At 41.5% G+C, this 13,029-nt stretch overlaps 1 protein-coding gene across 8 annotated transcripts in view; it reads left to right on the plus strand.

The window, feature by feature from the left end:
• The window catches only part of SH3PXD2A (SH3 and PX domains 2A), a 378,650-nt gene that overhangs the window by 314,417 nt on the left and 51,204 nt on the right, over positions 1 to 13,029 (plus strand). For 7 of the 8 annotated variants that reach the window (XM_060241731.1, XM_060241733.1, XM_060241732.1 and 4 more), the window contains one exon: positions 10,684 to 10,797. In XM_060241731.1, coding sequence (XP_060097714.1) covers positions 10,684 to 10,797 — 114 coding nt within the window. Of the gene's footprint in view, positions 1 to 1,380; positions 1,620 to 10,683; positions 10,798 to 13,029 lie in introns of those variants that run through there. The other variant, XM_060241738.1, reaches the window with a different exon arrangement.

Here is a 13,029-nt window from a genome sequence, read left to right on the forward strand (position 1 = left end):
CAAAAAGAGTGGGAACTGGGATGCGTGTATCACACATAATCAAACTAATTTTTCTTTATATATAATGCACAGTATACATGACCCATAGTTATGAATTGCCCCCAGCCTACAGTCTTTCCCTCCAGTCTTGTTTCACACCAACTGAATCTGTTTTATATGCTCTTTTGAACAAGGCTGTTTTTTTATTTCAGCACTTAGCTGTAGGGTATTGTCTGTTGCACATCTGACAGACAGTATCAGAATCTCAATTTCATTCATGAGCTGATGAAAATATGTAACTTCAGCTCTTGTGTCAAAGATGACTTATTTGTAAATGCAATGACTAAGCTCCCATGGTAATATATTTATCTTGTCTCTGTTCTGTGAATTTTATGAAGAGTGACAGCAGTCCTATGCCTCATTTCACTAATTTGTCAGACTGTTGAACACCAGGAGACCAGGGCTTACAGTTTTCTGACCGCAAAACTATTAGGTTTGTTTTCTGCTGCTGTGGTCATAAACCGGTGGTATAGATACTGGAATATTGTAAGTATTAACTGTGTGAACATTTGCAGTGGCTGACTGACAAACTAAAGGTAGGAGATTTGTTAGGTACCGCCATCTTTTACAGTAAGGTACTTCTATACAACAAAAATAGATGCCCAACATTGCTGAACTTAATGAAATCAACACTAGCACCAAAATTGTTTTAAATTGTTTTCAACTGTTTTAAAATTATCTAATTGGTATTAATTAATTGTTAAAACTTTAATTGTTTATTTACTGTTTTAGTTTGACTGTTGTGAGCTGCCCTGAGCCTGCCTTGGTGGGGAGGGCGGGATATAAATCTGAGAAATAAATAAATGAATAAAATCTGATTTTTCAAAAAGAAATGTAAACCAGCCATAGCCTTGCTTACCAGAGACTTGCATGTTAAGTAATCAGCTCATGCAAAAGGGAGAGTGGTCCCCTCTATCACCAGCAGCCTTTACCACTCACTGGCAGTGAAACTCTCTTAAGCTATGTGAAATAGATTGTCAGTCTGCATAGTTTTGTACTGTGTGTTGAATAAGATCCATGCTCTAATTTAGATCTCTGATGTACTCCCTCTTCCTCCTTGCATTGTGAATGCTTCATAATGGTAGGCTTTGGTTGGTTTTCTACCAGTTATAATCTTAAGAGTAGAAAAACAGAAAATTCTTGGAGTTGCAGGAACTGTGGATTCAGATTGCTGAGTTGCTTTGGGAGTGGCTATCTCCTACTACTTTAATCTCTCTCTCTATTCAGTGCAATGCACTTGGTTAATTGGCAGTTTGCTAAATGTGCTGGCTGTTCTGCAGGCAGCTTGGTTATAGGAGACGTGTTCCAGAGGGTTGGACTGTTGTTTCCGTTCCTCAAGGCGTGGCTTCTGAGCCAGGAATGATGTTTGAATACGACTAAGGAGAAAAGCCTGAAAGACAGTTTGGGAGGGAAAGCAAACACTCTCTGTCAGAACAGGTTTGGTTTGGTTTGGTCTGACCAAGTGTTTGTATGTGAAGTGCTCCTGTAAATCTTGCTAGAACTCACTAGCCAAGTAGAGTTGTGGATGGGGGATATTCAAGGAACACCTGGATGCTTCAGGAAGTGGCGTCGGCAGTTTGGTAGGTTGTCTTCTGCTCTTGTGCCTGCTGAAAAGATGCTACTCAGTCATTGGTAAAATGACTGCAATGAAGACATCACTAACAATACTAATGGCATTATGTAGCTTCTGCATTAATTGTAAAGCTAGTGAGACAGGGATACCTTGTTAGATGTGGCTACTGCAGTGTATGTTCAAGGTACTACTAATGCTGCACTAACCATCTTAGTTGTCTGGATATGCATTAGATGTAAAAAATATTTGCCGGTTGTTGCTTACTATTTTGTGCAACTTCTTCCTTATTGTTGAGCAAGAGGCATGGTATTTAAGGACTGTAAAAGAAACTTCTGTTTAATATTAGAATGACTTCGCCTGCATTAAATCTTGAATTTCTATTCTGTCTGAACTATCTTCTCAGCTAACCTGTGTAGTGCATCATTTTATGGGTAGGAACAGAGGATGGAAGTGACATCTCTTTGCCTCTGGATAGCTTAGTCTGTTTTCAACTGAAGTCTCCGTGTTTGAAATGATACATCTCCCAGTCAGCTCACACTGAGTCTAAGGTCTGCCTGTCTTTTCAAGTTAACTGGTGGATGTGGAAAAAATGGTTTCTTGACTTTTGTCCTTTTTTTACCAAGTGTACAAAAGACGATGAAGACTCTCCTCTAGCTCAATTGTAGGACATCTGTTTTCCTCCAACTACCCTAAAAAATATGGTTTGCTTAGTCCATGAACTTTAGACAGCCTCCTTCAAGTAGTGAGCAGATAAAAATTTGTTTTAATGTCTGCATTTAAAACCACTGTCATAATAGTTTGATGTTGTGGGGAGTGGAAACCATTGTTATGTCCTGGTAGCTACAGATTACTTCCTTACTTTGAAGTACCTGATCTCCTGGATTTTTTAGGCAAGTTGACAAATTAAGGTAAGGTTTAACACCAAGGTTGCTTCCCATTGTGGAGTAACAGCTAAACAAAATTTCCATGTGCAGAGACCATGTACAGCTGCAAAAAGAGGAAGTTCTTACATCTTCATGATGAGTTGGTAGAGATCCTGACTGTTGGAAGTTCATAGGTATAACTATCTAGGAGACAATGTTATGGGAGCTAAGGCTGGAGAGTTTGAAATAGATGTTAAGAATTAAGGTTAACCTCTGAACAGTGGAAACAATACCTAATCTTTTGTTGGAAGCTGTGCGAGAAATTGTGTATCTTCAGGCTTTCCCCACAAACAGGAAGCCTGGCAGATTGAGACATTGCCTTTTTTTTTGTTGCGTATGCAAATTCTTGTCTAAAGCTGCTAAATGCTGTGAATGAAAGCTGGTTCTGTAATGTCTGCAGTATTTCTTAATGCTCTATCACTTGCTGGATGGAAGATTCCTAGTTGCAGGAAGACAGATGTATCAAGCAACTTTGTCATCAAGGATGAAGCATGGTTGATACAGGAAACCAAAACTCATGCCAAAATGGAAGGAGGACTCCCACTTGAACCCTTTTTGTGGGAAACATTTCCAGGAACAGAAAAGCATCTTTCAAAAAGTATATTGCCTATTAAAAGAAATCTGGCAAGCATAGAGGGGCACAGACTGCATTTCCTGCCAGTCATTTCCGATGAACGGATCTGGTGTTATGAGACATATTGTACAGTACTTACCACCAGCCAAAAGGCTGCAGATTGTTGGTTCACAAAGGATGGCATGCCCTCCTAATGTTAGCAGCTCCTGTGATTTGTCCAGATTGAAGGGATGTTTCCTTCATGACTAAAACACACCATATTTTTCTAACCTCTCCTCCCATTATGGTTTCTGTTTGATTTCAGTGGAATGCAACTCCTGTTAAAAGAACAGATTTAATTCTACTTCTTCCAAGGGACATGGGGAGAAAAAATATAGCATGTTTGGGATGGGTTTTGTTACAGCTCCTTTTTAAAAAATGGTGGGGGAGGTTAAGGTTAAAAATTCATATTCTGAACCACTGGTGCTGAGCAGATTACTAGAACATCTGCATTGTGGTGCTTATCACATGAAGTGGGAATCAGTTGCTCCCTCCCCTTGAACCATAGCCCCCCCACTCAGCTTGGATGACCCAGCCAGTTGGCAGCCCAATTGAAGTCAAGCAAGCAAGTAGCTACAGCAAGAATTTCTTACAGCTTTAGGCAGGCAGTACTATTTTCATTCTTCATCTCCAACATATGGAATGATTTACAATTACTATTGAGAATAAAAATATAGTCTCCTTTATGCTGGGTTCTCTGTCTGATACTATAACCAAAATGCACAAATCTTTTTTTTTTTAAGTTGCCCAACACCCTGCCTAGAAGTCTTATCAGCTTGCATTGGAACACAATTTAGATTTGCTTATTCCGTTTTTGGGAAATCCTGCAGTAACTAGAAGATGTTAGTCTTATCCAACATTCATGCTTGCGGGGTATTTGGATGAAATCTGAAGCATGTGCTGCTTGGGCATACCTGCATATTCTAGTGATAAAAGTATCCTTTAATACTCCTGTGATTATTAAAGGATAATTATCTTTTTCTAATTATGAAGTTAGATGGGAACTCTCTCCTTCCTCCACATGATGATTCATTAAATGTATTCTCCTTCTGCAACCAGTTAATATTTCTATACCAGTATTTAAAGAGTGAGAGACTATGGCTCATTCCCCAAACTGGAATGACCGAGTTTTTAGGGCAGGTCTGGGCTTGAAATGTAATGTATAATATATAGATCTATTTTTCAGCACAGATATTGTAGTGCTGGCATAGAAGATCAACAGCATGGCAAGAGAGTATATTTATGCTTACATGCCAAGTCTGTAGAGTGGTACTGCAAACTGTTTTGTTTCCTTTTGAAACGACCGTTATATGATCAGGATGGAAAATATTTAGTCATTCATCCAAGTTCAAGATGCAGAAATGTAATCTCCCAATTTGTACATGGAAATGGCCAGTTAAAACTGAAAGCATTTTTAAAACCTTATTTTTGCAATGGAGGCAACTGAGCCAATACCAGCTTTTGTCCCTGTCCCTTCCCCCGTGCAGTCCTACTGGCAAATGGTATTGGACCTAATGGACAGAGAATTGATGCTTGCTTATTACATTAGTAGAAAATTGTCTCTGCAATAAGCTTTACAGTTGTCCTCACCCCTGCTCCTCCCCAATTCTCTAGAAGCATAGGCAAGAGGTGAATATACTTTTGCTTCTTAGAGGTGGGTTGTTTTGTTTTTGCCCATGCTCAACTCCCATCTTGCTCCATTTAGCACCCTTGCTCAACATTGTATTTGTAGCTGGCAGCATTCAACCAAGCTCTCCCATATTCTCTTGTAAATTCTATTGGGACCTAGCAGTGAATGTATTTGTGTCACTATTCTTAAGAGCCAGTTTTAGCAAAAACATGGAAATTGGGGCATGTGTGTAAGTATTTTTTTTGCAGCTATTTCATCTGACACATGGAAAATGACTGGCAGAAATCCCAAAGGAGGCTGGCTGTGTAACTTGTACTGAATAGTCAAAGGGTTTTGGTTTTTTGCTGTTGGCAAAAAGATATGCTGTCTATAAGATATGCTGTCTGTTAGTCTACAAACAGACCTGATGGCTTCTTCTAATCTACTACAGAAATTTTAGAAGAATAATTCATTCTTTTATTTTAAATAGTGTATGAGAGAAGAGTTACCTAATCAAACCTCTGAACATTCTAGTGCAGTACCAATATTCTTTGGATTGTTGTGTTCTGAATAAGGATCATCCATTATGTTTCTTAATACAAGGAACATAGTGAGATGGACTTGTGTTCAAGAACATTTCTTATTGGATGAGGTTTAGGGTTTGACATCCATATTTTACCCCAAGGCCAGATTGGCTGCTGAACCTGAATCATTTTGTAGCTTGTAGTGCGGTTCATCTGTAATGCAACATTATTCTAGAAACCTGTTCAGCAAGTTATGCTTTCCTGACTTGCTGTAATCTTTTCTGGATGTGGGAGAAACTTGCCTTTTCAGGTTGGTTTGGTTTGCCTCTTTTGCATGTGAGGATACATTAGGATTTCCAATTTCCAGTTGATGGCTGGAGACTTCCTGGGATTGCAGCTGATCTCCAGGTGACAGAGATCAGTTCACCTGGAAAAAAATGGCTGCATTGGAAGGTGGACTCTATGGCATCATACCCCACTGAAGTCCCTCCCCTCCCCAAACTCCACCCTTATTGGGCTCCACCCCCAAAATCTCCAGATTTTCCAACCCAGAGTTGGCAACCCTGGGATGCATGGATCAGACGACACTCTAATTCTCAGATTCTATAACTAGGAGTGATTTAACATAGTATCAGCCCTCCTAGCCCCATATAATGTACCATAGTACATACTATTGTACATTATATGGGGAAGGAGATCTGGCTAACATCAAGGGGAAAAAACCTGGATGAATGAATAGGGTGGACTACTGGTATTGGATGAGCAAATTTTGATGCATGTACTCTTTGGATACATGTGAATTTGGCTTCTCCAAGCATCCTTCTGACAAGGGGAGGAGAAATTTATGGTGGAGAGGGCATGAAGTTAGCTAGTTTGGCCATCATGAAATCTTATGCCATTGGGAAGCTTGGGTGAGGTAGTGTAGGGCACAGTGAGACATGTTACTTTCGTGGCTGTTCCCAATGGTATGAGAGCAAAAGTGAACCTCATGCTGGCTTGGCAGCACACAGAGCAAAGTTTACTTAATCCCCTACAGATGTTGCTGCAGAGCAGTTTCATAATGGATTGAGAAGTCAAGCGAGATTCTTCTCGCACAGTGAAATGAAGCGCAGGGGGGACACCCCCTAAATATGTGTTTTGTTCTCGCTCTTGAAAAGTGAAATCTCCTGAGGAAAAAATATCTAGGACAGAAAGTTGAGGGAGGAATGCTGCTTTACAGTACTGCACCCTTGATTCCTACTATGTAGCTCTTAGCCTAGCAATTTTGCTTGATGTCTAGATAGCTTTTCTACAGTAGAGGTACAGATAGCTGTACTGGTCTTTCTTGAGCGCTTTCTCAATAAGGGAGGTGTGGTTTGGTAGACAAGTGGCCCAGAAGTAGGCATTATATCATGGGTGTTGGAAGTGGCACACACAGAAGTTGATGGAATACTTGGGTAGAAGTGGAGGACCTTCTTATGTCTGATTATTGTCTGCATAATCTGATCTCTATTTCTATATGCCTCTTCCATGCTATGTTGCTGGCTATTCACTGTCTCTGTAGGCTAAAGGTAAAACCACACTAAGACCAAGTAGCATTCTCTCGTAACTTGCCACGACTGAAAAATCAGTATGTTGACATATGAGGAGTATTTGATCCCTTAACCTTCATTTTCCAGGCTAAAGTGTACTAAAGTCACAGCTTTCTCTCAGGAAAAGGTCTGTACTGTGACGTTAGATCTGTATCTTTTCCTGAGAGAGAGCTGTGACTTTAGCACAATCTTGGATCATGTGTTGTTGAACTCCTTGTAAATGGAATTTTTGTTCTGTTCAAAGAGAGAAATAGTATTTGTCAGCTTCAGTGAATGTGTGTTTTGTTTGTTCTGAGTTTATAGCAAATGATTGTGTCTTGAAATACAGCATGTGTGTTGTCTATGTGGTTTTGCAGTTGGAGAATTTCACCTCTGTAACAGGAAAGAATGTTTTCCAGAATATGTATCTAGTTAGGCTAGTTTTTTGTGCCCTGTTGTGTGTTACCTGATAACTATCTTGGTAATTGTTTTTGAGATCCTCAGGCCAGGTAAATAATACACAGGAAACAACAAAAAGGGGGGAAACCCAACCTGAAAATCAAGTTAAGAATCTAAAAGGTTGAGCAACTAAAACATGAACTTAAGGTTTAGCAGGGGGATTTGGGAGCATTCTGGGGTGGGCAGAAGTGACATCATCACATCTGGGACATTGTGTGGGGGACACTCTAGTTTTGGGGCAAACTCTTTGCTTACATTATACTGTAAATGTAAATTGGGACCTTGTAATAACTACTAGTTAAATAGTAGGAACTTAAATGGAAGGGTAGAATAGGTTGGGGGGGTGCTTATCCAAATTGATTGACTGTCAATTAGTAGTAGGGACCAACTAGGTTTTTATTAGATTAGGCTGGAGGTTGGATAGGTTAGAGGCAGATATAGGAACAAGCAGGGCTTTTTTTTTTAGCAGGAACACACAGGAATGAAGTTCTGACTGGCTTGATGTCAGGGGGTGTGGCCTAATATGCAAATGAATTCCTGCTGGGCTTTTCCTACAAAAAAGCCCTGTGTGAAACAATGGTAATGTCAGGGGGTGTGGCTTAGTGTGCATATGAGTTCCTGCTGGCTTTTTTTTATTAAAAAAGCCCTAGGAACAAGTATTAGCATAGGAAATACAGAAAGCACAGGTGTAAGAGGATATCATCATTCTGGAATTGGTCTGAGGCTGTGGCGAAGACCAACTTGCAGTGATGTCTGGCCAAGGGATTCCAGTGCTCCTGGGGTGGGGAAAGTATAGCAGTGGGAATAGGCAGAAGTTAAAGGGAAGGAGACTGAGATATGGGAATGCTCACTCTCCTTCCAACCTATACCCCATCCCGAAGGTAGCAGGTAGTGGAGCCAAGGAAATTTAATCACCTCCGTCCCTGGTGCTGTGCAATGCCAGGTCTATTAACAACAAGAATGCAGTTTTGCAGGACTTCCTGCATTAGCAGGCTGCAGACCTGGCTTGCGTGACCGAGACCTGGGTGCAAGATGGAGAGACAGTAGCTCTCTCTCATGTGGCTCCCCCTGGGTACTCAGTCCTGCACCAGTCACAGACTAGCAGGGGGAGGGGTGGCACTGCTTATACGGGAGGCTTAATCCTTTCAGTTGCTCCCGCTGCCAATGATCACTGGTAGAGTGTGCTGGCCTGTCATTGGATGTGGGGGATAGGTTGGCTATTTGGCTAGTGTACCGTCCGCCTAATGCAGAGGCCATGCAGGCTGATGGAGGCCATAGCAGGCTGCGTGCTGGAATACCCACAGCTTTTAGTCCTAGGTGATTTCAGCGTCCATGCCGATGACACGGACTCCTTGAGGGGGATGGACCTGGTGTCATCCATGGTGACACTGGGGCTCTCCCAGTATGTAACAACCACTACCCATCAGGCCGGGCACACTCTGGATCTGATCTTTGCAGTGGGGGTTACAGTGGACTGGATCACTGCCATGGCAGTGCCATGGTCGGACCACTAGCCCTGAAGGCCCGTATGGTCGTTTCACCACAACCCTGTTCAGGGGGTGAGCCTATTTTTGCTCACCCACAGAGCCAGATGGACCCTTTTGGTTTCATATGGCACTGCATGATCCTTGGCACCTGGCGACTCGTTAGATGATCGAGTGGACATGTGGCATCAATAACTCTCCGCAGCCATTTACGAGATCATTCCCTGGTGCCCCCTTCACTACCATTCACAGCTTGCACCGTGGTATACCCCAGAACTGCAGCTGATGAAACTTAGATGGCTAGAGAGGCACTGGCGGCGTGCTTGTGACGAGGTGTCAAGAACATCCTATAGGCTGTTTATGAAGACCTATGAAATGGCAGTCAAGGCCGCAAAGAAGGTTTACTTTGCAACCTAGATTGCATTTGCAAATTCATGCCTGGCCCACTTATTTAGTACTATTTGAACTCTTATAAATCTGCCACAGAGCAAACCACAGAGCAAAATTCACAAATTCATTGTCCAAACACAGAAGGAAGCATTTAGTAAGGCATGCTGTATTAAATATGATGCTAAATATCAATGTCAATATTTCATGAGAACTTTTTGGTTCCACTGGATTCCTCAAATGGGAAAGATGCAAGAAGGCACTTGCCTATTAGTACTGTTCTAAATGACCAACAGTTTTTCAAAGTGTTGGAGAGGAAGTAATCTATATTTCTGTTCTAAATGACCAACAGTTTTTCAAAGTGTTGGAGAGGAAGTAATCTATATTTCCATTGAAATATATATATTTGGGAGTCAGTGTAGTGATTAGAGGGTCATATTATGATCTGGGAGACCCAGGTTTAGGTCCCCAATTCGTCATGTAAGCTTGCTTGGGTGACCTTGCACTCCTTGTCTAACCTACCTCCCAGGGCTGTTGTGGGGGATAAAAAGCAGAGGAGAATGGTGTAAACTGCCTTGAGTTCCCATAGGGAAGAACAGCAGAGTATTAATGAATCAGACTTTTTTGTCAGGTGAGAGCATAGTCACATAATTTTTAGAGAAAATTATTCAATGTGAAAATTTGAATGAAAATACTTGAATCCATAACTTGTTTTTGTCTGCTTCCAACTGAATACTCTAGAGGAATTTCAAAATATTGAGGGAGACTGAACACAAAGTATTTAAGTGAACACTGAGCAAGTTGAGCTATATGGAATACCTGCATAATCAGGTTTATGATAATGTTGTTTCAGTGCTTGCACTATCTATTTTTGTGCCTATACCAATTTTGTCACTTGGCTTTACATACGTATTTTCACTTTGCCTTCAGTGGTAAAAGTGAGCTTTATGTAAAATAAGGATTTCAAGCAGTTTCTTCTCAGCCAGGAAGGAAAGCAAAAGTTTTCTGAGTGAATTCTGAGGATTATCAGCATCTTAGCTGGTCTACAGAACCAGCTCCCAGAGTTTACTCCTGAATTTGGACAGTTTTACAGGCTTGTGCAGAAAGCTCATTCCAGACTGGTTACTTCCCTCTTTTTAAAAATATGAAGTAGTGATTTCCTCTGTGTTCCTTTGCAGAGATATCCAATCACATAGATTTCTGTTGTCACTGAAGAAAACTGATAATCTCAGAGAAACTGGCAGGGTGTTAGATGGTGTTCTAGTTGTGACAGTTGAGCTATAACCTACACAGTTTTTGCGTATTCTTATCTTTCATAATTGATATAATAGGGGTGTTTGTATAGGAGGGTTAAAGTGGCACAATGCCACTTAGGACATGGAAAGATCTCTTTGTAGAATAACTGTTGATTGTAAAGAATAATGAAACACCAGTTTTAGAAAAGTATAAATTGTTAGGATAGACCTGGAGAAACAGTTTCTCCTGCACCCTATTAACTGTTCTTGGCTTATTCTTCTCACAGGTTGGTGGTTTGTAAGCACATCAGAAGAACAAGGCTGGGTCCCTGCTACATACTTGGAATCCCAAAGTGGAATTAGAGATGATTCTGAAATTAATATGTCGAAGGGAGGGGAAGGTAAGAATACCAAGAGAGGCTAACTTGTTAGAAAAAGGCATTGCTAAAGGTCCACTTGGACTTTTATAAAAAACAAAACAAAACCTGGCATTAATGTATTAAAGTTCAGCATACAGGCTTGCCTGGTATCTGGTAACTATTTTGCACAATTTTGGAAGGCTGCAAAGCCTTGTAACCACCAACAACAGTGTGCCATGGAAGGAGCTTAGTAGAGGCTGTAGGAATAAATTTTATGTTCTGTGTTGAAGTGTATGATTGTAAAGCTTGAAAAACATCTTGCAGTCTTTCATGCTTATGTTTGGTGTACAAGACATCTATACTGTTTTATAAGAAACCAACTCTGCATTTCCCCTTTCCTCCATTTCTCTTGAACCTGTAGATATTCCTTGCATGTCTTTTATAGAAGGAAAGGGAGAGAGAGAAAGCTTAGATGGCCTACAAACTTCTGCTTTCACTTTTAAATTCCTTCCACCCTGATATACATGAGACGTTGGAAATACTGCACTACCGTGTTGAAACTGGCATGTATCCAACAGTCTGTGGAGTTCACAATGCAGGACTTTCCCACTTCCCTTTTCTTGCTGCATTGTACTGAGTACCCTGAATTTTTCCCCTAGGAATGGACTCCCTAGAAGCAGCATGGGGAAGAAAGTGTGGGTCTGCAATTAATGGGGAAATTGGCAGAAATCACCACCCCATAATTCAGCAAATGAAAATGCTGTTCTAATTCTGCCCCAGTTTCCAAGTCACTTTGTCTAGTATTATCAAAACCTACATATAGCCTGTATCCAGTAGGTGTTGGTTTTAGCAGCATGGGGATGGCTTCTTCAAGAGGTGTACTACCACAGCCTCTTTTATGCCTTCTGGATAGACTGCATCTCCAAAGACAAGTTAATAATGTCTAGCAGAGGGTCCCATATCCTCTCATCATCAGCTTTAATTAACCAAGAGGAACACAGATCTAGTAGGCATGCGGTTGACCTAACAGAATCTAGAATCCTCTTTACTTCAGCAGTGGAGAGCAGACAGTGGAGAACAGGACTGTCTCCCTGTAGTCTAAACTTCCTAATAATCATATTATGTCAATTGAAAGCCACTTCAGTATAAGTTAAATCATAAAAATAACTGTGCACAGAAGGTACTATTCACTCACTTCAGTAAGTCAAGATCAGTAGCCATGATAGTCTGTCTGTAGCAATAGAAAGGAGTAAGAGTACTGTAGCACCTTAAAGACTAACCAAATTTGTGACAGGATATGAGCTGAAGAAGTGAGAAGTGACTCACAGAAGCTCAAACCCTACCACAAATTCAGTAAGTCAGTTAAATCGTAAAAATAACTGTGTACAGAAGATACTATTAAGACCAGGGGTCAGTTTGTAGAAAAATAAGTGGCAGAGCTCATTAGCATATGCCACCACCACCACCCCCCAGCCAAAAGCAACCTAATGCAAGAAAGGAGACCCCTGGGTGAGCAAGGCATGCTTGTGCTAGCTAGAGATCCAGCCAGCCCAAGCAGGCCTCACTCACCTGGGGTTCTCCTGGGTCACACACACACCCAGTCAAAAGGTCAGCAAGCCACTCACCACCCAAAATCACATAAGAAGTGGAGAAAGGGTTAATGAGGGCTGCTGGGAGTGTGGCAAAGCCGCTGGTAGCTGGCTGGTTGCCCACTCTCTTAATCAAGGGATTGTTATGCAGCTGCACCTCCTATTCAATGGACAAGGTAGATGGGGAGGAAGAGGTGTAACCCTCAGAAAGGTTCAGGAGCTGTGCTCCTGTGAGCTCCTGCTGAATCTGAGGCCTGATTAACACACAGGTACAACATAAGGAATCCCTTTAACCTGGGTGAGAAGGGACAGTACAGTATCACTGCTCTTAAGCCAGATAAAAGCACATATCAAAAAGCAGCCCTACTCTAATAAGCTAATGCAGTTGCTTTAGAAAAATATTGAAAGTTCAAGTTTTGAGCATGCTCAGTTGTCACATCCCATCCCCTCTATCCTTAGGCCCCTCCAAGCACATCTCTCTCCTACATGAGGGGGAAGCCTACAGCACTTCCTGTTGTCACAAGTCAGGCAGAGCCACAGGTGGATTTCTGGAGGGCAATCAAAGTCCAAATGATGGAAACTGAGTTAAGTTCAGAGCCAAGAGGGCCAATGCCGAGGGGTTGTCCAAAGGGTGTCGCCAAGCAGTCCAAGGGTTGCTCATGAGTAGAAGTCAAGTTGAGCCAAG

This window comes from Heteronotia binoei, chromosome 6, assembly GCF_032191835.1.
Source record: "Heteronotia binoei isolate CCM8104 ecotype False Entrance Well chromosome 6, APGP_CSIRO_Hbin_v1, whole genome shotgun sequence".
In the NCBI taxonomy this organism is placed as follows: domain Eukaryota; kingdom Metazoa; phylum Chordata; class Lepidosauria; order Squamata; family Gekkonidae; genus Heteronotia; species Heteronotia binoei.